Raw genomic sequence first — 27967 nt, 5'->3', positions numbered from 1 at the left:
ATGTTCCTCTACTGCTAGCCCTACTAAACAATAGTATTCAAGAGGATAATTCTTCTGGGGTGGTCCCAAACTTCTGGTCTTTCTTCCCCATCTTTTCAGCTCACCTCAGTAGAGAGTTAAGGGCTGGGAACTTCAAGAGGCACATTGAGTTCCAGCCTCTCTCCAGAGCTTTCAGCTGTGTCCCTTTGCCAAGGTCTCAGCTCCAGTATAGGAGACAGAGCTGGAAAACATTTGCAGGTCCAGCTCTGTGCATTCGACGGGAGTGTGGACCCAGTGGGAGTGTCTTTCTGAGGCGCAGGAGGCCATGGTAAAAGAATCCTGGGTGGGGAAGCCACGAGTTGAGCTGCGGTCATCATCCAGGATGGGGTTAAATGGCTGGGTCTCAAAGATGCTTTCACTCAGTGGGGACTCAGGATTGGTCTCTTGGCCAGGTGGCATAGGGAAGAGAGATTCCTCCTCCACTGCCTCATCAGCCTCAAACTGCAGCGAACCTCCTGTAACTCGAAGCAGAAAGCCAATGGGTCACCCAAAGGCAGGAGCTCCTTTCAGAAGGCACCTGGTCCTAAATACAAGATAAAAAAAGGGTCTGGGAGCTAGCACTCTCCTTCCTCTTCCTGGGGACCAGATCATCTAACACCAGTCTGAGGTGACATTTGAGAAACATACTTAAATTGGGGTATCATATTGAGGCTACCTGGTAGTGAATCAGGGTATATTATAATACTATAGTGAGTGAAATGAGTCAGTCAGAAAAAGACAAATATCGCAGGATCTCACTTATTTGTGGAATCTAATGAACAAAATAAACAGATCAGCAAAATAGGTCCAGAGGCATGGAGGCATGGAATGACTGACATATCTCAGAGGGAAGGGGGGGGGGATTCAAGAAGAGATAAACTAAATAATTCATATACATTGCCCATGGACACAGACAATAGTGTGGTGAAGGGATAGAGGAGTAGGGGCTTGGTGGAGGGGGAAAGAGGGGGAGAAGGGGGATGTCTGCAATACTGTCAACAATAAAAAATATATATATTTGATAAAAGACTCATTTATCCAGAGAAAGAGTAAACTTTTGTGGGAAGCAGGTTTTTGACACCCAACACCATGATCTTCACCTTCTGGTGTTATGCCTGTGTGTATGTTATATGGCAAAGGCACTTAAGATAGCATTAAGAACATGGGCCTTAAAATAGGGACATTACCCTGGATTACCCAAGTGGACCAAAAATAATCACATGTGTCCTTAAAAGTAGAAGAGGGGGCCAGAAGAAACAGAAAGAATATTAGAAAGATGAGCCATCCAAAGAACTCAACTCGTCATTGCTAGTTTTGAAAATGGAACAGGGTCATAAGCCAGAGAATGTGGGTGACCTCTAGAAACTTGGAATGACTCTCAGCTGACAGTCAACATATAAATGGGACCTCAGCCTTATAATTGCAAGGAACAGAATTCTTCCATCTTCCTGAATGATCAAGGAAATGCAGTCTCCTCTGGAGCTTCCAGAAAGGAACACAGTCCTCCCTACACCTTTATTTCAGTCTTGTGAGATTCTAAGCAGAGATTCAACTGAGTCTGCAAAACTTCTGATCTATGGAAATAGAGAGATAATAAATGGGTATCATTTTAAGACATCAAATTTGTGGTAATTTGTTATGTCAGTGATGGAAAAGTAATATATCCTTCATACCTAAGTCTGATTTGACATCAGATTACAAACTGTGAGCCTACGTGTATTTTCTTGACCTTCACATTGTGGTTGTGATTTTACTTTTTATTAGAACTCATTGTCAGAGCTTAAAAATATTTCATTTAAAAAATCCAGATATTTTGCTCTTTTGAAAAATCCAGGAGATCTTGAAATATTGAATATCCCCACATGGTAACAAATAACTGGATCTGAGTAGTAAATTCCCCTTTAGACAGGAGATGAATTCTTCAGTTTGCCACAGTCACTACTACTCTCTGCTGCACCTTATGTTGGATCTAATTCACATGTTAATCTCACCTATACAACCACAGTATGCTTGTAAGTCAGTGATTCCTGATAAGCACCCATCCCAATGGAAAAATTGTCTAATCCTCTTTTCCATATGGAGACCCTAAGGGAGCTGCTTGCCCTCAGTTCTTCACAGAAGGGTACTACATTATGTTGAGGACAGAGAAAAAACATTAAAAAGTTACCTATTTCTTATCTCAGAGTCAAGAAAAGGAAGACAGGCAGATCTCAGATGGTGCCTCATCTTTCTGGGCTCTGTGGCCCAAATGCTTCATTGTCTATGTTTTGTGCCCAAGGACTGGGTAACAGCTCCTATTTGAGAAACTAACCTCCAAAGTCAAATTCAGGACGGTCTACCCTGAATCACAATTTCCAATGAGTAGAAGAGAGAGAAATAGAGTTTAATAAGGGTTATAAATTGACAACAGTGTTCCTCTTGTGTCCCTGAAGCCCATAAATGCTAGATTAATCTCAATTTAAGCCAGGGGTACAGCAAAACACATCTGTTAGGCTTTTTGAAGATCATATGACAGGCTCTAGAGTCAAACTGACCAAGGTAGGTCTATATAAGAGGGATCTTCTCATACAAATAGAGAGAGGTAAAAGTTGTATTGCTTTGGGCCCTGCATCCAATTGACTAAAAAGGAGTCTTAAGGACCCCAATATCCTGTAAATCTTACTAAATCAACAGCAGTTTGCAGATAGCATTAAGAACATTCAGTAGCCTGTGTTCCTGTTTTAGTATCTCTCCATAGCTTTCAGTTCCCTTGATGACACATAAACTGTACTTAGCCTCAGTACCCTTGGCTGTAGTTTTAATACCCTGCCTGGTCCTGGCCAGCCATCATCCTACATCCCCTATCTTTGCCCTCAGTGATCTGGACATTCTTTCTCCACTTTTTGGCTAATGGTTGAAGTTGTAATGAAAAAAGATCACAATGTTACCACTGATTTAAATATGACCTTCCATTTACAATTTCATATGGCTATCTCCTATGGGCTGCCAGATCTTTTTGGATATCATTGTCTGGGGCAAAAATGTCTAGATTTGCCAACTCCTCTGTACTCTGAGCTCTCAGCTACCAACATTTGGGTTATAACTATACTAATAACAGTTATCTGAGACTTCACCCACTCTTATTACAGTCATATCTCAAATCCAGACAGCTTCCCTTCATTCCTGACATGTTCCCGAGTCTATACCTCTTAGTAGAAATGAAAAATTGTAAAATAACTTAAAAAAACAAGTAATCTAATTCTACCTGTCATTTTAAAGATTAGGGAGAAAGAGGCCTAAAGAAGTTAGATGACTTGCCTATAGTTATACAGTGATTCAGACGTAGACTTAGAATCTAGGTCTGCAGAATTTATTTTAATGCTTTTCCCATGCTGTTTTGTTCCTTTATGAAGCTCTGTACCTTAATGAAGCAGGTCCTGTGAATGCTCAGGGTTGGTCTCAGTCATCTCTGAAGTCCCGTGCTTTCTACTGCCAGCCCCCGATAGTCTACCTCTGGGGTTTTCCAGCACAGTATGTAAGGCCTACTAGCTCCCAGTCCCAGTTCCTGGTGATCATGACCTTGATTCATGTAATACTTGAAGCAGCTACACTTACCATTCTGGCGATGTCTGTTGAAGAACTGCTTGCAGTAGAGGAAGAAGAGCCCCAGGAATGCCAGAGTAAACACCATGAGCACACTGCTCACCAATACAAGTGTGGCCTCCTGAGGGGGCACTGTGGGTACATCTGCCTTCACTAAGCTCAACCGGAAGGCACCTGTGAGACAAGAAATTGGGGGAAGTCAATCAGTGTAGGCAGTCAACAGTCACCCTAACACTGGGCCTGGACTTCCTCAGGCCATCCATCTCTCCCTAAGGCCTTTCCCTTTTAGGGCTGATAAGCTGGTTTTACTCTTTTGTGGATCAGGCAAAAATGTAAAGAATAAAGCAGAGATATTAGCATATACTACTAATATGGTATAAATTAGTACAAATATTTGAAGATGTACCTAACCTACGGTCTTTCTATGTCACCTCTAGTTATATAACCTAGGAAAATGGAAACAAAGTGTTCATCAATGGGCACAGGATAAATAAATCATGATATAATCCTATGATATAATATTATATAGCATTTAAAATAACATACATGTATGGATTCATATAAATAATCCAGAGGAGAAAACAAATCAGAGAAAGAAAGTGTGTAACTTGATGTCATTTATATAAAACATTATAAAATATAAATAACAGCATATATTGTTGATAAATATGTATATACTAGAGGCCTGGTGCACAAAATTTGTGCACTCGGCTGGGGGTCCCTCAGCCTGGCCTGTGCCCTCTTGCAGTCCTAGAGCCCCGTGATCAATCACCCCAAGGAGGGAAGCCCTGCCCACCCACCTCAGTGCCATAGGCTGGGTAGCCTGGGCTTCCCTCTGCAGGGCGACTATGGAGCGATGGTAGGAACCCCAACCAATCGCATCACACTTGCCTTGGCTGGCCTGGCACCAGTGCATGTCATAGCTGGTCGTCCAGACAGTTGTTCTGCTGTTTAACTGTTCAATAGATTTGCATATTATGCTTTTATTATTATAGATGTTACAAAAGAATATAAGTATTAAAACATGGGTAGAGAAATTGGAGCATCATAGTGTTCACCAATTATTCACATGCTTCCCTGCACTTCCCATTCACTCTTATACTAAGGCCATCAGAGTACTTCTGGCCAATGGATGTGTGTCACTTGCAGACTGAAGTAATTAAAAGCAAGTATGCCTTCTCAATCTCTTTTCATGTCCCATTAACCTGGAAGTCACATGATGTAGATGATATAGTCACAAGATGGAGGAAGGCCTTTGCGTAGTGAAAAACAAACTTTTGTTGTATTAAGTCACTCAGATTGTGGAGTTTGTTACTGTAGCATAGCCTACCAACAAGATACCTACAATTTCATGATAGTGGTTGCCTCTGGGGAAGTTAGTAGATAATAGAACTCAGGGAGGATGAAAAAGGGAATTCCATTAAACCTGTGGAGTCCTCATTCTTTTAAAAATATCTGAAGTAAATATGCAAAATGTCAAGATTTATGGATGTTGGGTTACTGAGCATTTTATATTTTCTGCATTTTAAATATTTCTACATATTTGAACTATTTTATTATTTAAAAAGTCATAAATAATTTAAAATGAATACATGAGTAGATATATAGATGGTAGATATATGAAAATGATTGGAAGATGGACAGATAAATTGATGGTGATATAAGCATAGACTAGATCCTAGTACTTTATTTAGCCTCGACTAGTCCTAAGCACTAGGGACTATTATAAACCTCATATCATCATCATCCACAAGTATACACATGTTATAATTTATAAGCTACTTTCTAAATCCATTATTTCATTAGATATAGATAGCTATCCAATAAAATATGAAAAATTATTGTCCTAACATTTTTTTTCAGATGAGGGTCAACAAATTTCAATGATTTGCAGAGGGTTACAAATATAATACATTGGAAAACCAGGATTCAAATCTGATTCCCTTGTCAATCTAAACTATAGGAAGAAGTATGAGGGGGCAGTAGAAGTCTTTACTACCCTGTCTTACTGCTACCCAATGGCTTGGGGAAGGAAAAAGACAAGAGAACTGGATACAAACATTGAACCTCAGAGGTGGGGGTCTGCTTCGTGCATGGGATGCACTCTCGGTCCTGCAGGCCTCCAATGCGTGTCTTTTGGTAGAACCTGTGATCAGAGCAAGAAAGAGTTTCAAGGTGATCAAACAATCAATGCCCTTGGATTTGTCCTTCCTGAGACCATAGTTAGCTTTTAAGAGTCTTGCGATCCTGAAAGCCAGCACCCACCATCACCCCTCATGAATTATCTGTCTCTATGTCTTATTCAGACTCAGAGTCCCAGATACTCCACTTTTCCCTCCAATTCACCACACCCTATAGCCATAAAGGAAATTAATATCACAAGAATGGAGAGCACTGCTTTCACACCAACTGCTTCCTAATTTCTTTTATGTCTACAGTGAGATTTACCTTGAATGTTGGGTCTGAGCTAAGCATGCCAGAATAATAAAGTTGTTAAATACTCATCTGTGGCTGACCATGTGATAGGCACTTTATAGTGGGATCTTGGCAAGACACTGTTTTGCATTAGTGGGTGCTTACACTTGTCATGAAATGGACAGTTAGACTACTTTATCTAGGCTCTGAGAGACCTCCAAGGGCTGGAGAAAGCCCAGAATGACTTCACTTCATAGAGCAAGCTCACCTTGGAAGACAGTCCCCACAGACAGCATTAGAGGTAGCTGTGCAATTGTCCTTTTGGACACGATTGATGACAGCACAGGTGATGCAAATATGACATCTATGATGGCCCCAGCTACTTTTGTATCTGCGTGGAGGGCAGGCTGTGCAGTATGCATCTCCACCCTCTCCATAACCACAATCCTGCAGAGAAATGGGAGTCACTAACATTGCTGTACAGGAACTTGGATAGAGGATCAGCTATGGGACAAGTGGGTATTGTACAGAGTTTACAAACTGCAAGTTGCAACCCATTACCAAGTCATGAAATCAGTTTACTAGGTTACAAACAGCACTAAAATTTTGTAATAAGGCAAAATAAAATAATGATATAAAGTACCACAGTGCATAGCATACACTAAAGCTAGGTACTTATATCAGTCATCATAGGCTATGTCATGCTATGGCAAAAAGCAAACTCCAAATTTCAGTGTCTTTAAAAAAAACACACCACAAAAGTTTATTTTTCACTCACACTATTTGCCTACCAAAAGTTTCCTGGGGGGCTCTGCTTTACATTATTCTTATTGGGTCACCTGGGTGACAGAGGTTTCATCTTTGTGCTGCCATGATTGGAGCATCAGGGAAAAGAGAACATGGTTCTTCCCATGTCATGTTGCTCACATATCCTTGACCACACATATCACCTGATTATTAGTAACTATGAAAGCAAAATAAAGTGAAATTCTACAATATTCTAGAAAGCAAGGATCTGGAGAGATTTGACAAATAGCTGTATTCACTATCTACCTCAGTATTGCTTTGTAAAATTTTACAGATAAAATCTATATAAGTATGTGTTGGCTTGTGATGAAAAATTTATTTATTACTCTTGGCAATGGTAAAAAATGTCTGAATGCCAATGGTATAGAGGAGAGATGAGTAATCCAGCTGGCTCTTGGCTGAGGTCTGGTATTGACTCAGCGTGACTCTGGCTGACCCTTCTCAATTTTGGGGAGTCATAGGAAATTCAAATAGATGGTCTATAAATGTTTTTCTAACTATGACATTTTAACCTAGGAAAAAGGTTCCAGCCTGATATGCCATATCTCTTTCTCAAAGACACAATTCTAATTATCAATGGATATGAACTATTTGGTAGTTCTGGCAGAAACTGGCTTGTTCACCACTGCAGTTAGATGAGCCATGTGCCTAGTTTTTAGCCAATGGATTAAAATGACGTGTGTCTCTCCCAGGCCTGCTCCCCAAATGCTTGATACTTAATATATCCTTCATTTTCTTTATACTTTGATTTTCTGGTACATAGGGATACACAGGGAGATGGTGAAATCAATATATTAAAAATGACAGGATGCCAAGACAATGGAAGAGGCAGCAGCTCCAAGCTTTCATTCCTTCACAGAAACATAGAAAAGCAAGCAGAAACTGTCAGAATCAATGTTGTCATAACTCTTGGGAATAGTCAAAGGTTTATATAATGAAACAAATGCTGAAGCAAGAAAAAGGCAACTTATAAATGATAGGAATTTTTTGTGCCATTTTTACTTTCCCTTACCACAGCCCTCTCCATAGAGTATTACCAGTCCTAAGATGGAGGCAGTCTTTACGTGGCATCAGCCTATGTTCCTAGTGTGAGATATTTATTCCTAGATTCAAAGTGAGTTCAGCAAAGCTTATTCACAAAGTATTGTGTATGTCTGCTCCAAAGTGTCTGGGGCCACCTGTAGGACTGAGACATGGGGATCACCTCTATTTCACTCAATTCAGAATGCAGACTGACAAAGGGTGGGCATTTGTTTAAAAAAAGTCAAAAAGCAAACTAACAAACCACAGATGCCTGGGGTAACAAATAATGAGTGAACACACACAATAGACTGCCTAATCATAGGAGCTAAAACTAGGGAAGATTCTTTAGGAAATTAAGAAAGTGCCCATATATATGGGGTGATTTAGAAAGGCACATGCATGCCTAAGGCAAGACACATGCGTAGAAAAGACCAGAGAAGACCCAAAGTTTACACACTGTTAAGGGCTTCTGGCAAAACACTCGAGCATCTTTAATTATGTTGGCTCAAACTCAGAGCGCAGGCAGAGCCATGCCCTGGGGGTGGAACTAATCAAGAGATTGGAACACCACTCAGTTTGACCTTCCCGCCCAGTGTTAAGGGGGTGGATCTCATGATGTCGCCAGGAACTCAAGGCTCACCCAACTGTGATGTAACTTCCTGTTATTCGAGTATAAATAAATCTGCTTGCGGTGCTGATGCTCTGTGTGTGTCCATCCATCAGAGGGCAGACGCCACACCCAGGCCTAACTTTCACTCTATTTCTGTCTCAGTCTTATGTTTTTTCATTTTTCCTTAAACCTCGTCGCGTTCTATTCAAGATTTCATGAACCCCCATGTTCTCTCTTTCGGCGCTGGTCTCCGGAAGAGAGATACCCCCTCCAATAACACACTGGACTAATCCATAGGGTAAGTGCAAGTTTGACTAAGTGTTGAAGGAGTGCTTCAGCACAGAACCAATCTCCAAAAACTGGGAATTGTGTGTGTGTGTGTGTGTGTGTGTGTTTACGTTGTTGATGTTGTTTAATTTTTTAACTCTTGACACTCATGAAATCTATGTCGAAATATTAGCTGAACATAATCGAAAGGAACAGAAACTTCAGTGACTACATATGGCAGTCTGCAAAAATAGTTTGAAAAACACCTCAGCAATAGACTACTATATTAACAAATAACAGTTTTTTAAAAGAGTATTGTGCTAAGGAAAATAAGCCAGTAACAGAAAGACAAATAACATATGATTTCACTTATATGTGGAATCTAATGAATAAACAAACAGACAAAATAAAAAAAGACTTATAGATAAAAAGAACAGACTTCTCTTTTTTTTTATTGCTTAAAGTATTACAAAGGGTATTACATATGTATCCATTTTATCCCCCCGCCCTAGACAGTCCCCTAGCCTCCCCTATCACCCAGTGTCTTATGTCCATTGGTTATGCTTATAAGAGGAAGAAGAAGAAAAAGATAAAGATAAAAATTATGAACAACAAATACATATCTATCAACAAGTGAATCAAAATCAAGTGAATAAAAAAATCTGATGAACAGAATAAACTGGTGAATATAATAGAATCAGGGGCATAGAAAGGGAGTGGACTGACAATTCTCAGGGGGAAAGGGGTGTGGGGGTGCGGGAAGAAACTGGACAAAAATCGTACACCTATGGATGAGGACGGGGGTGGGGGGGCGGTAAGGGCAGAGGGTGGGGTGGGAACCAGGTGGAGGGGAGCTATGGGGAAAAAAAGGGGAACAACTGTAATAATCTGAACAATAAAGATTTTTAAAAAGCTTAAAAAAAAAAAAAAAAGAACAGACTGACAGCTTACAGAGGGGAGGAGGGTTGGGTATTGGGTAAAAAAGGTGAAGAGATTAAGCAAAAAAAACATATTCATAGACACAGACACCAGTATGATGATTACCAAAGGAAAGGGCGGTGGAGAGAGATAATAACAAAATAGCAGAAATTGCTTTTAACATATCAATAATTACCTTAAATATAAATGGTTTATGTACACCAATTAAAAGTAGAGATTTGCGTATTGGGTAAAAATAAATAGTCACAGATTGTCTTCAATAATAATTACTTAAATGAATAGATGAATCATTTCTTAAAAATAAAAAGAAACAAATTACCATAAAATATTATATTGAGAATCCTCTTTCCTAATTAGGAGGTAAAGTAAATTCTTCCAAATAATCAAAGCCCCCAAAATTCTTTAGCTAGTAACTGGTTTTATAACCAGAAAAACATAGATCTTTTTTATTAATTTTACTAAGCTAACACAATTATGAAACACATTTTGATGTTTGTAGTGCTATAAGAGCATTTATTTATTATAAGTAAAATATCCTATCTAATAAAAGAGAAACATGGTAATTGGCGTACGACCGATACCCTTTTCATTGGCTAATCAGCGAGATATGCAAATTAACTGTCAGCAAAGATGGCGGCCGGCAGCCAGGCAGCTTGAAACTAACATGAGGCTTGGTTGCCTCAGTGACGGAGGAAACCAACGTTCCCCACCTGCGGCTGCAGGCCTCTGAGCGGGCAGTTTAAGAAACATTGTAACAAATACGCCCAACTTCAGCCAGCAGATTGGCAACATTGTAAGCAAAGGCCAGAAACCTACTTTCAGCCAGAGGCCTAAGAGCTGGAGCCAAGCCTCAAGCTAAAGCTGGCCCAGAATTAAAAAAAAAAAAAAGGAAAAAAGGAGCGTTTGGGAGTTCAGTCACCCCCAGCCTGAAAACAGCCCTCAGCCCCTCACCCAGGCTGGCCAGGCACCCCAGTGGGGACCCCCACCCTGATCCAGAACACCCTTCAGGGCAAACCAGCCGGCCCCCACCCGTGCACCAGGCCTCAATCCTATATAGTAAAAGGGTAATATGCCTCCCAGCACCGGGATCAGCGGAGCCGTGAGGCCTCCCGGCACTGGAATCAGCATGACAGGGGGCAGCACCCAAACCCCCTGATCGCCCTGCGGCTCTGTGTGTGACAGGGGGCGGGGCCACAACCTCCCTATCCGCCCTGCTCTGTGCCTGATAGGGGGGAGCTCCCCCCCCCATGGGCCCTGCTCTGTGTGTGACGGGGTAGAGCCATAACCTCCCCATCAGCCCTGCCCTGAGTGTGAGAGTGGCGGCGCCCCAACCCCCTGATCCGCCCTGCTCTGTGGGTGATAGAGGGCAGCACCCCAACCCCCTGATGGGGCCTGCTCTGTGCGTGACAGGGTACAGAGCCCCAACCCCCCTGATGGGCCCTGCTCTGTGTGTGACAGGGGGTTGCTCCACAACCTCCCCATCGACCCTGCCTTGAGTGTGACAGGGGGCGGCGCCCCAACTCCCCAATCAGCCCTGCTCTGAGCCCGACCAGGGGCTGCACCTAGGGATTGGGCCTGCCCTCTGCCACCCGGGAGCAGGCCTAAGCCAGCAGGTCGTTATCTCCTGAGGGGTCCCAGACTGCGAGAGGGCACAGGCCAGGCTGAGGGACCCCCCCTCCCCCCCCGAGTGCACAAATTTTTGTGCACCGGGCCTCTAGTTAATTTATAAAACATAATAGGGTATTTAAACCAAAATTACAATCAATAATGTTTTCCTGGGAATGTAAGATATTTTAATTTTTGTAATATGATAATGTATGTCATCAAATTAATATGTCAAATGGAAAATATATGAAATAGTCAAAAGATGATAAAAATGAAACAAAATTCAAAACAATTTGATTTTTAAATTTTTATACTTTATATAAATTATTTTTAAAATGCTCTTTATTGTGCTACATGCTTGTCTACTCAGCTGCCTTATATGAGTCAAGAATGAACTATAAAAAATGAGTAAAACAGAAAAGCAATCAATAAGAAACAATTCATAAAATTGGAAATGCAAATAGACAAATAAATACAACAATGTTTGGATTTTTCTCTAACAAAGATTGAAAAAAATTCATAAAGTTCTTATAAATTAGTAATTTAATGTTACAAAGGGAGGCATAAAATTAATAGATGACAAAAACATGCATTATTCATGTGTGATTAAGCATTTGAAATTTAAGAATTCCATGCACTGTTGAAAATAAATGTCATTTCAATGAAAATTAGTAAAAAATAAGAAGTGTTGGCCCTGGCTGAGTAGCTCAGTTGGTTAGAGTGTCATCCCAATACGCCAAGGTTGTGGGTTCAATCCCTGGTCAGGCCACATACAATCATCAGTGTATGAATGCATAAACAAGTGGAACAACAAATCTCTCTCTCTTTTTCTCCCTCTCTCTCATCCTCTCTCTCTAAAATAAAAAAATAAAAAAATAAAAATAAAAAATGTTATCTGCTAATGTATTTCAAGAATCTTAAAGCTGTATGCATTACATAGATTGGTAATTATACTTCTAGAAATATGTCCTGAGAAAATAATTTTGATTTTTCTGCAAATAATTATTTGCATTGATGTTTACTATTCATATGAATGCACTTTCAGATTCTGTTAGCTGCTTATTCAAAATTCACTATTTATTTTTTCCTCCCTTATTAACAGAACATTGATTTCATTCTGGGTGACAAGGTGACCAGCCAAAAAATTGGTTCTTCATTGGCCTTAGTCAATCATGGCAATCCCATTTCTATTTGTCAGGTACTCATTTACTAGCTTCCATTACAGTATAAAGATACTTATAGCATGGAGTTCTGATCCATAAGATATAAGTGGAAATCTCTGGGAGTTCTAGGAAAATCCTTCTTCCCTAATAAAAGTCAAGCTACTTTTCCCCTGAACTTTCTTCCTGAATTTGACTGTAGTGTGAATATGTGATGTTTTGGGTTGTGGCAACCAAGAGGCCACAAGCATGAGGACAAAACAGCAAGGTGCCCAAGATGAAGGATAAAAAGAACCTTCACAAAGTTGTTGATCTGCCCAACTAACCACAAAGCTCTCTGCCTCTGAACTTCATTAAATAAATAAATGTGCTATGGTTCAAGCTGTTAAATTTTATGTTACTTTTAACTTAGTACATCCAAATTGAGTCAGTGATGAACTAATTTGCCCACAGGAAAGCTGGGACTCAAATCCAGGTGTATCTGGCTTATTTTTACTGAACCATTCTGACTTTGAGAACGTCACTTATCTCTGTCTTTGAATCTTAGTTTACTCATCTAAAACCTATGAGGTTGATAATGCCATCTTGGTGAGTCTGAGAGCCAAATGAGATGATGCACATGAGAGATCATTACAAGATATAGACTGCCAAATAAGTATAAGCTATCTACACTAATAAAAGACAAAGATGCTAGTTGACCATACCTTTGTTATGCCCCAAGCCACAGCCACCAGCCAATTAGAGCAACTATATGCAAATTAACCCAACCAAGATGGGCAGCCATGGAGCTGGAGCACACAGGAGGCTTGGTTGCTCGGGTGATGGAGGAAGCCAAGCTTTCCGCCTGCCCTGAGCTGGCTGTGGCCTCCGCTCAAGGCAACAAAGTTTCAATTATAGAAGACAAATAAATCACAGATACCTGCTTCCAGCCAGCCTCCACTGGGAGCTTGGGTGGCTAGGGGCGGTGACCAGCCTGAAAACAGCCCCTCACCCAGGCTGGCCAGGCACCCCAGTGGGGACCCCCACCCTGATCCAGGACACCCTTCAGGGCAAATCAGCCAGCCCCCACCCATGCACCAGGCCTCTATCCTATATAATAAAAGGCTAATATGCAAACTAACCCTAACAGCAGAATGACTGGGAATGACTGGTCACTATGACACACACTGACCACCAGGGGGCAGATGCTCAATGCAGGAGCTGCCCTCTGGTGGTCAGGGTGCTCCCACAGGGGGAGCTCTGCTCAGCCACAAGCCAGGCTGACGGCTGCCAGTACAGCGGTGGTGGTGGGAACCTTTCCCACCTCCTCAGCAGCACTAAGGATGTCAGACTGCAGCTTAGGCCTGCTCCCCACTGGCAATTGGACATCCCCTGAGGGCTCCTGCGCTGCCAGAGGGATGTCTGACTGCCAGCTTAGGCCCAATCCCCCTGGGAGCAGGCCTAAGCCAGCAAGTGGTCATCCCCCGAGGGGTCCCAGACTGCAAGAAGGCACAGGCCAGGCTGAGGGACCCCCCTGAGTTCACAAATTTTTGTGCACTGGGCCTCTAGTCTATCTATATAAAAGCCTAAGCAAGCATCGCAACTGAATGGATGACTGAACAGTCTGAGTGGGGTGACCAGGCTGGCAGGGGGGTTAGTGAGGGATGACCAAATGACCGAGCAGCAGGCTGTGTGGAGCGACCAGGCTGGCAGGGGAGGCAGTTGGGGGCAACCAGGCCGGCAGGAATGGGGGGAGTTGGTGCGATCAGGCTGGCAGGCAGAGGCAGTTAGGGGTAATCAGGCTGGCAGGCGGGCAGTTAGGAATGAACAGGCAGGTGAGTGGTTAGGAGCCAGTGGTCCAGGATTGTGAGAGGGATATCCAACTGCTGGTTTAAGCCCAATCCCTGGGATCAGGCCTAAACTTGAAGTCAGACATCCCCCGAGCGATCCCAGATTGGAGAGGGTGCAGGCTGGGCTGAGGAGACCCTCCCCCCATGTACAAATTTTGTGCACCGGGCCTCTAGTTTATATATAAAGCTTTTTCCAGAGCACAGTATTGCAATTCATTCACTTTCTCTGAGCTTTCTAGTGGTGAAGAAAAAAGAATGGTACCAGAATGGTGCTTAGACAAATGTACATTTAATCATGGGCAATTTTTTGAGTTTGATAAGCAGTTTGACAGAAACACTTATTTTTCTCCCTTGGAGAAGTTCAGATAGCTTTACAGGTAAAAGCCATGTACATGACAGAAACATTTGTAAGAGATCTTTTTTTGGGAGTGACATAATTTTTATCATAAAGATAAATGTGAGCCCTAGCCTGTTGGGCTTGGTGGATAGAGCATCGGCCTGTGGACTGAAGGGTCACGGGTTTGATTCCAGTCAAGAGCACATGCCCAGGTTGTGGGCTCAATCCTCCAGTGGGGGGGTGCAGGAGGCAGCTGATAAATGATTCTCTCTCATCATTGATGTTTCTATCTCTCTCTCCCTCTCCCTTCCTCTCTGAAATCAATAAAACTATGTTAAAAAAGAGATCAATGTGATATTTCAAATAGATTTTGTAGGAGATTAAAGATGGCTGAGAAAAAGGTGGAAGTTACATTCATCTCCTCCCAGAACCAAAGTGGAATTACAACTAAAATATAGAAAAAAGCCACCTGAAAAACCAACTGAAGTGTAGCCAGACAGAAGTTTTATAACTAAGGATTTACAGAAGCCACATAGAGACTAGTAGGAAGTGTGGAGATGTGAAAAGGGCTGGCCCCACACTCATGGGGGGGGGGGGTGGCTGAGATTCTGGAGGGATATCTCAGCTGCAAAGGTTTCCCCTTAGGAGCATGGGATCTCAACTCTGCAACAGGCTCCCTTGTCCAGAGCACCAGAACAAGGAAGACTAGCCCACATAACATCTGGCTGTGAAAATCAGCAAAAATTTTGTCAACCAGGGAGACAGGAGTCTGCTAGAAAACCAGGCATCCTCTTAAAGGTCCACAGCACAAAATCTCATTCACAGACACTCACCCTGGGCTTCAGCAGAAAGAGGGTGGCTTGGAGCAGAATAGAGTCCTCTGAGGAAAGACTGAGTTGTGTGGCTCTGGGAAGAGCTGAAGGGACAGCCACCAGGGTCTCTGTGCCTTCTTTTCACATTCCAAAGACACCATATTTCTTTGGTGGAACACTCCCCAACATTGGGCATCACCCTCAGGGAATGCAATAGCCCCACCCTCTGGACTCCTAGAGCTTACACTCTGTAAGACAGTTAGCTGTTTGGGGCCAAGATGTAGAGTTCAGAAGGACTCAGTGGATGTCAGAGACAGATTTGTGTGGCACTGGGATGGAGATCATTTGCCTCCCCTTCCCATAAGCCTTCCCAGAACAGTCTCCCCATGGGAGATCCACTAGTCCCACTCTCCTGACTCCAGCATCCCTACCTGTGGGAAACTGTTTATTGCCTTCACTATCTGATAAGCATAGACAGAGAACTCCCCGAAACCCCCCGAAGGCTGGGTGCCTTTGAAGCCCTAGCAAAGGTCAGAGCTAGGCGCCACCTCTGTTTGTCCAGACAGTGGTAGCTGAAACTACTCCCCCATTTATTATTATGTAAATCCTTGCTGATGGGCTAGTCTGCTTGTTACTAGGGGGTCACCTGCCTAAGGGCTATGCTATGGGTGCATCCCAGATCAATAAAAGCTTGGTGAGGCCTGAGCACGGAGGAAGTCCTTTGGGACTTGGCCGCCTGGTCCCCCAATATTGCAAAATTATCTCGTGTCTTTTTCTCTCATTTGTTGTGTGGCTCCTCTTTCAGATACCGAACCCTACTCCACGCGGGACGTGGAAGGAAACACTCAACATCTGGCACCCGACAGGTAATCTGGAAGTGCAGGCCTCGCTGGAGCGAGAAAAGGAAGTTTTCACCGAAAAGGTGTGGAAAACTCACCGAAAAAAGGTGAGGGGAAGTCTACCGCACGCAATGCCCAGGATCAACTACAGAAGCCTGGATCTGAAAGTAAACTGGGAATGTTTTCTTAACCAGGCTAACAAACGGGGCAGGATTTGGCTTTAAAAAAGTAGATTCGGCTTTAAAAAGGTATATTTGGCTTTTAAAAACTAAGAAACTTTATTATAGACTTTTGATTTGCATGTTTAAAGTGTTAAAATTTTAGAACGTAATCTTTTACAGTTTTTGCATGTTATTATAGAACATAACCTTTGTTTTTCTTGAAAAAGGTACTCTTTTAGATCAGGCTGAAAAAAGAGTGCCATGGTCATCTTAATGTGGTTTCTTGTCTAAATTAAAATCTTAATTTGTATTTGGAATCAATCTGTAATAAGAAATGAAACCCTGCTGCCGAGTCCGCCTCTGGTGTGGAGAGATTCAAAGGTGGCAGGAAAGGGCAGAGCTATAAGCTCTCCCACAATGAGATTACTTAATGTTTTATTTAAAAATTACCGGAGAACATCTTATGACAACCAAACTTTGGCCAAGATAACCTTGGGTGCTAGCCATAACTTTGGAAAGCGAAAAAGGAAAAAAATTTAAATGCGTTTTTCTATTAGGCATGACTTTGGGAACAAATACGCCATCTGAGTCATTTGCTGAAACTTCCCCCAAAGCAGGATGTGGGGAAAATGAAGAAGGGAGCACATGGCGATCCAATATGGATGCCTCCTCTAATTTAAACTCTCCTTCTCGTAATTGAAAAGTTTTACAAAAATTTAAAATGCGTCTGGGATTTCTGTTCACGTGTAAAGAGAAAACTTGGCTTGGAACTAATGCGTGCTCGTTCCGATTTTGGACATTTAGATAGAGTTTTGAGCTGGAATTTCTTTACAAATGTGCAGAATAAAACCCAAGACTGATTATTTCCTAAAGAAAATGGCGAATTTGACCCAGGGTAGAAATTCTAGCAACAAGATGGGTATTTTTCCAAAATAATGTTAATGAAGCCTATTCCAAAGCTAAATTTAAGACCTCTAAAAGGAAAATCAGTAAAATTGTCTCTGTTACAAAAATTTGCTAAAGTAAATGCCTTAAAATAATTGAATTTGAATCTCAAAAATTATTAAAATCTCTAATTATAAAAATCTAAGTAGCCCGGTAAAAAACCGGCCCTTTGTTTATTGAAAAGGCTGGCCAAAACATTTCTAATGAGAAAAGGGGCTAGTTGCTTCCCGCCTGTAGCTAATTATTAAAGAATGTGGTCAATTTACTTCTGATTGGTCCAGGGTAGGCCAAACCTGTTCTTCCAGGGAAAACAGCCCGCTCCCTTCCTCCAACCAGGACAATTTTGAAACTTCCCACAGGCAAGCAAGGGGCAGGAAACAATGTAGCTACAACCTTGTTTCTTGACCTTCCCCAGAGGAAAAAATTATGGTCCTTTTAAAATCAAAGGCTGGGCCAGGCCTGCCTTGCCAGCCTCAAGTGTGGTTTTCCAAAGCTGTTGTGAAATTTAAGACCTTGGAGTTTATACCTAGGTATCTTAAAGTGACATAATACTGAATTAAATGAGATCTGAGTATGCCTCGTACAAAATCTAGAGGACAGTATTAAATCTGTTGGTTGATTATGTCTTGCATTTTTGAAGTTTATTCTTCAAAATGTTACTGATTGAGAAATGCTGAATATTTGACTTGCCAGCTAAGAGTTTAAGATTCGGATTGAATTGGGAAAAATTGTATAATTATGATAGCTAATTGCCTTAAAATTAAAAAAAAATTATTTTTTTTATTTTTGTTATTGCTTAAAGTATTACAAAGGGTATTACATATGTGTCCATTTTATCCCCCCGCCCTAGACAGTCCCCTAGCCTCCCCTATCCCCCAGTGTCTTATGTCCATTGGTTATGCTTATATGCATGCATACAAGTCCTTTAGTTGATCTCTTACCCCCCTACCTTCTGCCCCCCAACCCTCCCCAGCCTTCCTGCTGCAGTTTGACAATCTGTTTGAGGCAGCTCTGCCTCTGTATCTATTATTGTTCAAAAGTTTATAATGCTCTCTATTGTCCATGGATGAGTGAGATCATGTGGTATTTTTCCTTCATTGACTGGCTTATTTCACTTAGCATAATGCTCTCCAGTTCCATCCATGACGTTGCAAATGGTAAGCATTCCTTCCTTTTTAGAGCAGCATAGTATTCCATCGTGTAGATGTACCACAGTTTTCTAATCTATTCATCTACTGATGGGCACTTAGGCTGTTTCCAGAGAAAATAATTTTTGTTTTCTCTGAAATAATTAGAATTCAAAATATGTTGCTTATTGATCTGATTAAAAAAGAGGATTAATTTTTAAGATCTCAACTGAAATTTTTAATACAAAAACCAGTTTAAATTTGATTAATATTCTTTAAGATAATTATAAAGGGTATAAACAGCTAATGAGATTTCTGTTTGTCTACAATATAATGTTGGCCATCTATCTTTTAGGGGTTTTGGTTTCCTCTTCCCTTGTTTATTGTGAGAATAAGGAAATCATCTTTCCTGTCAGAGAACAGTTTAGACAGCCACAATGTTTGGCTGTGTGACTTGGCAGCTGCCATGGTGGCCGCATGGCTCACCGCTCCCCCTGGGGGCTGCCATCTTGGAACAACAAAGGCCCCTCCTTCTGATTTAGCCAATCACAAAAGGAATGTCTTCTCACTGAGGCAGGATGGGATTTCAGGGGTGGAGTTTTAAGGCGGAGTTTTACTGTGGAAATGCGGATGGGGCAGAAAGTGTGCTTGCCTCTCAGATTTATTTAATACTATTTTTAAGAAGATATTTTTAATGCTTAATAAATTAACAATCATGGTCTTAATATAATTTCAGTGGTATGATAGACCACTGTTTTAAGCAGTTGGCTTTATAAGGGCCGACAATAGAGATCATATTTCTTAAAAGGCTTGTAGATACATTTTTAAAAGATATCTTAAATTCTCAGTAGAACCACAGTTATGCATATATCATAAACAAATTAAGAGTAATTGATTCCATGGTCAAGACTAGATCCTATTATGTTGAGAACTGCTTAAAAAGTGTTGAAAATGTTTTAATTAGATATGTATTTGGAAGTTTTTCCCGAGTGCAATATTTCAAAATTTAATATGCTTGGTTGCATAAGGAATTTCTGCCAAATAAAAGAAAGAATTGATTTATTAGTAGCAAAGTCTTTATTTAAACTAGCAATGTCTTTTATTTAAAAGCTCCTCACCGCTGCATTTGAAATTAGGCTGGAAGTGAAGCAGCGTTTGCATCTCGTGTATCAAAATAAAACTTTACTAAATTTACTAATCCTTGTGAGCAATTGAATCCTAGTAAAGTAAAATTCTTCTAAAAAGGGTACTGAAGGCTTCCCACAATTCCTCTGTATATGCAAATAAGCCAAAGGGTATACTCTTTAAAAATATAATTGCTAACATTTACAGATTGTTGTTAAAATACTAAATATGACAATAATTAGTCACCATAAGTGAAAAATTACTTGAAATATATAGCTTTGCGACAGTATTTGTTAAAATTTCAAAAGGCAACCATGTTCCTTACATTTGTTGCTTGTGTGAGAAAGAAAACTGTCAGGAAGGAAATAAAAAGAGGTTTCCTTCAGATGTCTAACTAAAATTAAAGATCAATATATTGGGCCTCATAAGCTAAATTAAATAATTTGTGTTTTGCTTCCTTAAACAAAGTTTATGTAAATTTACCTAAAGACTAATACCAGAAATTTAATTAATGTCATTTACTGTCCATAAATTAGGACAAGTAAAGTTAAAAGAATAAATGTTATTTCAAACTGACTTAAATTGGCAAATTGGGCTAAGTGGATATTCAGGGGAACTTAGCTGTCACCTATTAAAATATAAACTACTATAATTTTTATATAAGACCTCCATCATTATACCAAAAAATACTAGGCAGGAACCAATTCCTGGAGCTTTAACTGTTTTTACTGATGGGTCATCAAATGGGAAAGCTGCCTATCATAGTATAAATTCTGACCGAGTCATACTGACCAGTCATACTTCTGTGCAAAGAATTGAGTTAGAAGCTATTAAGGCTGCATTGCAAGATTTCCAACAGCCTGTTAACATAATTTCTGATTCCTCTTATGCTTCGGGCCTAGTAAGTAGAATTGAAACTGCCCAGCTGAAATGGCTTAGTGACCAAAGTTTATTATTACTATTTAAGCAGGTTCAGCAGATTGTGCAGCAGACAACATACCCTTTTTATATCACCCACATCAGGGCTCACAGTGTATTACCTGGCCCATTAACTAAGGGAAATGCACATGCTGATCAATTGGTTGCTTTATTAAAAGAGGCTTCAGAGTCTCATCAGCTTTTAAAAATCCCAACTTGAAAAACAAAAAAGGGGGATGATGGAGAAATCACCTTCGGGTAGGCTGCACCTAGTTTTAGTTACTCTAAATTTTTTCACTTGTGATGCTGATGGAAAGACACCTATAGAACTACATTGGCGTCAGAATAAAACAAAAGAAAATGGTCTAGTTAAAAGGAAGGATCCCGAATCTGGTTTATGGAAGGGACCTGACCCATTATTAACCTTTGGCAGAGGGTACTCTTGTATATTCCCAGATAAATTTTCCAAACCCGTATGGATTCTTGCTAGAAATATTAAACTGCATCAGGAATCTAGCCAGACTGAAGATCTTGCACCTGGAGCCATAACATGTAGCTGTAAACAATCAACTACCTCAGCCACAGAGAGCAGCGACTCCAAGCAGTCCACTGAAGATGAGGAACAGGAGGAAGACAAACCAGACAATCAACAGCCCAGAGACCACCTGGGGCATGGTAAAGTGAAGTATGGTAACAATTAATTCAGGTAAAAACTATAGTTTCATACTGGTCTTAGAAGGCACATTTTTCCTTTACCTGGGAAGGACAGCACAGCTATCCCAAAGTCAGAAGGCTCCAGTTAGCGTGTCAACTCAGTGCTCTGGAGACCCAGAACTGTAATTTAGATAGCATACTGTCTCTGCTTCTGTAAATTGCTTTTTTTTTTTTTTTTTTTTTTTTTTGCTAACTAGGTTCCTCATTCCAAACCTTGAGACAGCCAGTTTAAAATTAAGTTGTCATGACCTAGAACAAAGAATATTCTTACATGGTATTATTCTACAAGTTTCATTAATAATTTTTGATGCTTTACAACAGTATATTGTGCATTTATCCCAAACAAATTTACAAATGAATTTGAATGTTTTACATGAAGGGATTTATTCCTTTCCACTGTGTGGAGGGCCTCCTGGGGAAGGCACTTAAGCATTCTGTATTGACCTATCTTGACTTTTTTGCCAGGAGGAATCCAATTGCCTACAGCTGTTATCTGAGCTCTCTGTTCAAGCTGGTATCATGAAAAGCTGGTACCATGGATCTGTCTCTGGCCCAATGGTGTAAGCTGGGCCCTCTCTGGAGAAGAAACCTGGGTTCCCTATGATCAATGCCAGGGCCCCGCCAGCAGGCGAGGGGATCCAAAGGCAGTTGCTGGGCATGGAGGCCAGAGGGACATAGGTTAACAAGGAGACATAAGTGAACCTCACATCACCCTACTTAGCCCAGAGATGGTTGGTAGTCAAAGACGGGTAAGACCCCACAGGGTGGGGCAACCTAAAACAGGCACAGCCAGGGGCCAGTAGGAGAAAACTTGGGGTGTAACAAAGGTGGGGCACAGACCCCCCCAATGGTGCACGGGCTTGAACACTCGCCCCTTCTGAGGAAGGTCTCCTGTCCCCATGGCTGCTTCTTGCTTCCCATTTCCAGCCCAGATCAGGAACCAAATAACAGAAGAGATTTGGTCCAGCTGAAATCAGAATCCAGATAAACGGAGGCTTGGCTAACAGACCCTATGTCTAAATCTAGCCTAACAACAGGAATGCTCAGCCTTCACAAGGATGTAAAGCGATCCTTTTCATTAATGTTTACAGTGTAAATTAAGATTATTGTTAAAATATTAAATTTGACAGCAAAATAGTTTTCAAATTAATTAAATTCAAGTTTTCAAATTAATTAAATTTGGCTAATTTGAAATAAGTAATTATTCAAAAAGTATTAACAAAAATTTTCATTTCATGGTAAACATGCTATGAACCTAAAGCATGTTCAGGTTCATTTTTTTGCGTGCAAAAATTAATATTTAAAGCTATCTAGATTGCATTATAAAATTTCCAAGGAGTCTCCTAATTAAATAAAAAAAAACCGGGGATAGTGGAAAAATATAGTGGAAGAATACCATGTAAGGAAATAGATCCTGTAACTAAATTACACTTAGAGAAAAAAATTTTTCGTTTATAATGCTAATAGTGAGACACCCAGAAAAAACACACATTATGCCAGGGTAAGCCAGGGAAAGATCATTTTAAAGAAAAGACCCCAAGTAAGGTTTTGTTTTTTTTCCTTTAACCTTTGGTCGAGAATATGTTTGTATACTTTCAGAGAACAGCTACAAGACCATGTGGATTCCTGTAACAACGGATCACAGAAAGCCAGCCACAAAGACAGAAGAGACAGTTCAGAGATGGAGATGGTGGAAGACGCCTTGCCATGCTAGCAGTCAGCAGCTGTGCGTCGCTGCAGGGTGCCCAGGACCAGACCAGAAAGGACCGGACCTGCATTTTCCACCATCCAGAACCAACATTTCATTGGTGGCATGTACACATGAACTTTTGGACACTGAAACATGGACTCAGAACTTTTGGACATTGAAATTGGTGCTTGATTATTTTTTAAAGAAAAAATAAGGGGGAGATGTGGGAAACTGTTTATTGCCTTCACTATCTGATAAGCATAGACAGAGAACTCCCTGAAACCCCCCAAAGGCTGGATGCCTTTGAAGCCCTAGCAAAGGTCGGAGCTAGGATCCACCTCTGTTTGTCCAGACAGTGGTAGCTGAAACTACTCCCCCATTTATTATTATGTAAATCCTTGCCGATGGGCTAGTCTGCTTGTTACTAGGGGGTCACCTGCCTAAGGGCTATGCTATGGGTGCATCCCAGATCAATAAAAGCTTGGTGAGGCCTGAGCACGGAGGAAGTCCTTTGGGACTTGGCCGCCTGGTCCCCCAATATTGCAAAATTATCTCGTGTCTTTTTCTCTCATTTGTGCGGCTCCTCTTTCAGATACTGAACCCTACTCCACGCAGAACATGGAGGGAGTCTTACACGACACCTACCCTGGAGAGCTAAGGTTTTCAAGGAGGTCCAGAGGCAGACTGAATTGTGTGGCTCTAAAATGGGGGCATTTTCCCACTTGTGTTCCCCACCTGTGCAGAACCATCCCTTCATAGAAATATTGTTATGTTTAGGCTTGATGAATGCTGCTGGCCTCACCCTGACAACTCCCTGAGACACTAGCCCACTACAAAGGTCCGCAGGCATCTCGTGGGTGGTGGCAGGCCTTGGTGTACCCTGGAACTTTTGCTGATTGGACTCAAACCCATAACTGGAACTGAGTTTGAATCTGTATCAGTCTGGTGAACACCACTCACTTTTACCTGGTGAGTCACTGAGAACCTATTTCACACAATTCCAGAGATTTTTTTCATTGACTGACTTAAAAGGCAGCTGGCAGGCAAAGGCAAGTGAAGGTGGAACAGAGGGTGCCTTGAACATTTTTAAAACTCAACACTAGGTTTGGTGATGGTGCAATCCATCCTTGGTGTGCACCTTGGCTTCTCCTATGTACAAACAGGCCCAGTAGAGGCTGCAACAAACTGTGGATCACTTTGTAGCACCAAAAATCTCAAGGCCAATCACAAGTAGTGTCTGACATTGGCCTATATTACAGTCCCTCCTAAGAGGTCCCAGAAACAACACACCCAGTGACAGGTTTCAGATCACATAAGAGCAGGACCGAATTAGCTCCACAAGTAGCACCTCCAAAGGGAGATCTAAGCAGGAACCAGACCCTGCTAGTGCCAATTGCACTTCATGTGGTCAGCACATGCACAATAGCTCATATGCTCTGGCCAAGGATAATTCTCACAGTCAGGCAGCCTGAGGGTTGACTCCACTCACAGAGGAGCCAACAACAATCAAGACTCAACTACAATAATAGGAATCATATAACCTGCCGGAAGACGGTCCATCCTTGCTGCAGGGAAAAAACATCTGCACAGCATATGTTTCAAGGGACCTGGCGTATATAGCATACTGTTCTTAATATGTTTGCTCCCTTTCTTGGCGCTATGTGTTTTAACCAAGGTCACCTCTCCGAGAAAGGTTTCCCCAGGTAGGGATTTTTCCCTGAAGTTAGGGAGGAAATAAAACCCCTTAACTAAGTGTCAGGCTGGTAGTTAATTACTTTATTTTTTTAAATTAATTCTTTATTGTTCAGGTCATTACATTTGTTCCGCTTTTTCCCCCCATGACTCCCCTCCACCCAGTTCCCACCCCACCCTCTGCCCTCACTCCCCACCCACTGTCCTCATCCATAGGTGTACTATTATTGTCCAGTCTCTTCCCGCATCCTCCACACCCCTTTTCCCCCCAAGAATAGTCAGTCTATTCCCTCTATGTCCCTGATTCTATTATAATCACCAATTCATTCTGTTCATCAGATTATTTATTCACTTGATTCTTAGATTCACTTGTTGATAGATGTGTATTTGTTGTTCATAATTTGTATCTTTACCTTTTTCTTCTTCCTCCTCTTCTTAAAGGATACCTTTCAGCATTTCATATAATACTGGTTTGGTGGTGATGAACCCCTTTAGCTTTTTCTTATCTGTGAAGCTCTTTATCTGACCTTCAATTCTGAATGATAGCTTTGCTTCATAAAGTAATCTTGGTTGTAGGTTCTTGGTATTCATCACTTTGAATATTTCTTGCCACTCCCTTCTGGCTTGCAAAGTTTCTGTTGAGAAATCAGCTGACAGTCGTATGGGTATTCCCTTGTAGGTAACTGAGTTTCTTTCTCTTGCTGCTTTTAAGATTCTCTCTTTGTCTTTTGCTCTTGGCATTTTAATTATGATGTGTCTTGGTGTGGTCCTCTTTGGATTCCTTTTGTTTAGGGTTCTCTGTGCTTTCTGGACTTGTAAGTCAATTTCTTTCACCAGGTAGGGGAAGTTTTCTGTCATTATTCCTTCAAATAGGTTTTAAATATCTTGCTCTCTCTTTTCTTCTGGCACCCCTAAAATTTGGATGTTGGTATGCTTGAAGCTGTCCCAGAGGCTCCTTACACTATCTTCATATTTTTGGATTCTTTTTTCATGTTGTTTTTCCGGTTGGGTGTTTTTTGCTTCTTCGTATTTCAAATCTTTGACTTGATTCTTGTGATCCCCTGCTCTGCTGTTGGGAGTCTGTATAATATTATTTATTTCAGTCAGTGTATGCTTAATTTCTAGTTGGTCCTTTATCACAACACTGAGGGTCTCACTAGATTTCTTGAGGGTCTCATTGAGTTTATCGGTGGTTTCTAGAAAATTCTTGAAAAACCTTAAAAGTGTGGTTTTGAACTCTATATCCAGTAGTTTGCTTTCCACCATTTCTGTCATTTGTGTCCCGTTCCTTTGTCTCGGCATTTTTTATGCTTCGCTGTGTCGATAGAGTGGCTTTTTGTGCTAAGTGTCCTATAGGGCCCAGTGGCTCAGCCTCTCCAATTACCTTAGGTGGACACTCTTGGTGCACCCCCTTGTGGGCTTTGTGCACAGTCTTGTTGTTGTTAAGTCTTAATTGTTGTAGGTAACACTGGGAGGAATTGACCTCCAGGCCAATTGGCTGTGAGAGTCAGCTGTGTCTATGGTGGGAGAACTTCTGTGCTGAAGACACCCTTATGAGGCTAGACTTGCTTCATTGCGGCTTTGGTGCTCACTGAGTCTGCCCCCTGAGTGTGTCCGTTATGGATCTGAGTTGTAATTGGATGGTCCCACTCTGACCACTGGGTACACTGGCTCTTGGATCTAAGGAGGTGCTAATCTAGCCTCTGCCTGATGATACCCAGCAGAAGCCAGCTGTAAAGCAATGCAAGTTGCCCTGGGGCCTTGGGGCAGCTGCAGGTTTTTAAGTAATTTTCAGATTACAAAGGGCCGGACCTTTCATATGCAAAAGCCTCCATGCATGGCGTGGGCGGGGTGGGGCCCCAGGGGATCAACAGGGCAGGTGGGGCGCAGTATGACTGCTCTCAGTCCTGCCTTCAGAGGCCTCGGCAATCGCTGTGAGTGCCTCTGAGAGAAAGCTGCCGCCAGACAGTCCTATTTCTCCCGTATGAGTCTGGGTCCCCAGAGACTCGCCCAGAACTGGAGCTCAGAGCCTGAGACTCCCTCCTGATTGAAAAAGACAATCATGTCCTCAGCCGCCAGCCCTCTTCACATGCACCTCCACACCTTTGTATTTTACCTCCCCCCGCACCTCCCCTGAGTCTTGGTATGCTTTTCTCTTTCCTTCTAGTTGTACAATTTCCACTCAGCCAGCCTTCCTGTGGTTCTGGATGATGTCTGTTCCGTCTTTTAGTTGTATTTTTGAAGTGGTTGTGCGAGGCAGCAATCTCCGGTGTTTACCTATGAGGCCATCTTGGTTTCTCCTCAAGGGGTAGTTAATCACGTTAACTACGAACAATCACGCTTAAGGTACATAATCTTTACTCCCTGGAATGGAGATAAGAAATGCCCTAACCTTTGGAATAGAAATTGATAGGATTAAAATCAACTGGTATAAATACAGATGTAATAAGACAATAAAACACAGAACTTGGCTGGAGATACTGGCTAGAGATCCTGGCTAGGCTGCTGATCAACTGAACTCTGTTTCCGTGTCATTCCTTCTTTGCTGACTCCGTCCACACTTTTGGGAGCCCCTTGACCTACTGGGACTGGACCCCAACAATAACCCACACTTGAGACATTCCTAGATAATCTTGTTTGGGTGATAAGGGATCCTGTGCTACTGGTACCCCCAGGACACCTTGCATAAAGCCACCACACTAAGACTGGGAGACATAGAATATCTACATAATACACAGAAACAAATAGAAAAAGGTAGCCAAAAAAGGAAACAAAGAAACATGTCCCAAATAAACAAACAGGAGAAATCCCCAGATAAAAATAATTAAATGAGATAGAGGGTAGCAATTTACCAGATACAGAGTTCAAAGCAAAGGTTATAAGGATGCTCAGGAAACTTGGACTTAAACAAAGAGATACTAAGTATAAAAGAAGACATAAAAACAAAAAAGAACCAGTCATAAATGAATACAAGATCTGAGATGAAGGATACACTAGAATGAATCAATAGTAAGTTAGATGGAGCCAAGGATCAAACCAGTGATTTGGAAGACAAGGTAGCAGAAAACAACCCCTTCTGACCCTCACCTTGGCAGGTTGACTTCTTATTGGAGCTATAATAGCTATTGTTATAATCTTTGGATTCCATATTTTTCCCATTGAACTGTATTAAGCACATGTGGGGCTCTCCCAATTCTGGACCCTCTCAATTGCCAGACGGTTCCTAAGATGTAACAGAAAAAATATTCTGACCACCAGGACTTACCTTGGAGAGCTCTTGTCCAGGGCCACACAGTTGGCAAGTGACACACCGTCCCCATTGGTCCCAATATTCATTTTCTTGGCAATCCAT

General features: G+C 41.6%; 1 protein-coding gene across 1 annotated transcript; it reads right to left on the bottom strand.

The window, feature by feature from the left end:
• Positions 1–23: 23 nt before the first annotated feature.
• Positions 24–27967, bottom strand: EDA2R (ectodysplasin A2 receptor). Its single transcript, XM_059679378.1, is given in 6 exon segments — positions 24–185; positions 187–500; positions 3613–3774; positions 5661–5746; positions 6284–6462; positions 27881–27967. Coding segments are annotated over 6 exon segments (897 nt in total). The 3' UTR covers positions 24–116.

This window comes from Myotis daubentonii, chromosome X, assembly GCF_963259705.1.
Source record: "Myotis daubentonii chromosome X, mMyoDau2.1, whole genome shotgun sequence".
NCBI classification, from domain to species: domain Eukaryota; kingdom Metazoa; phylum Chordata; class Mammalia; order Chiroptera; family Vespertilionidae; genus Myotis; species Myotis daubentonii.
Note: the sequence above shows the minus strand (reverse complement) of the source record. Positions and strands in the feature narration are given on the sequence as shown.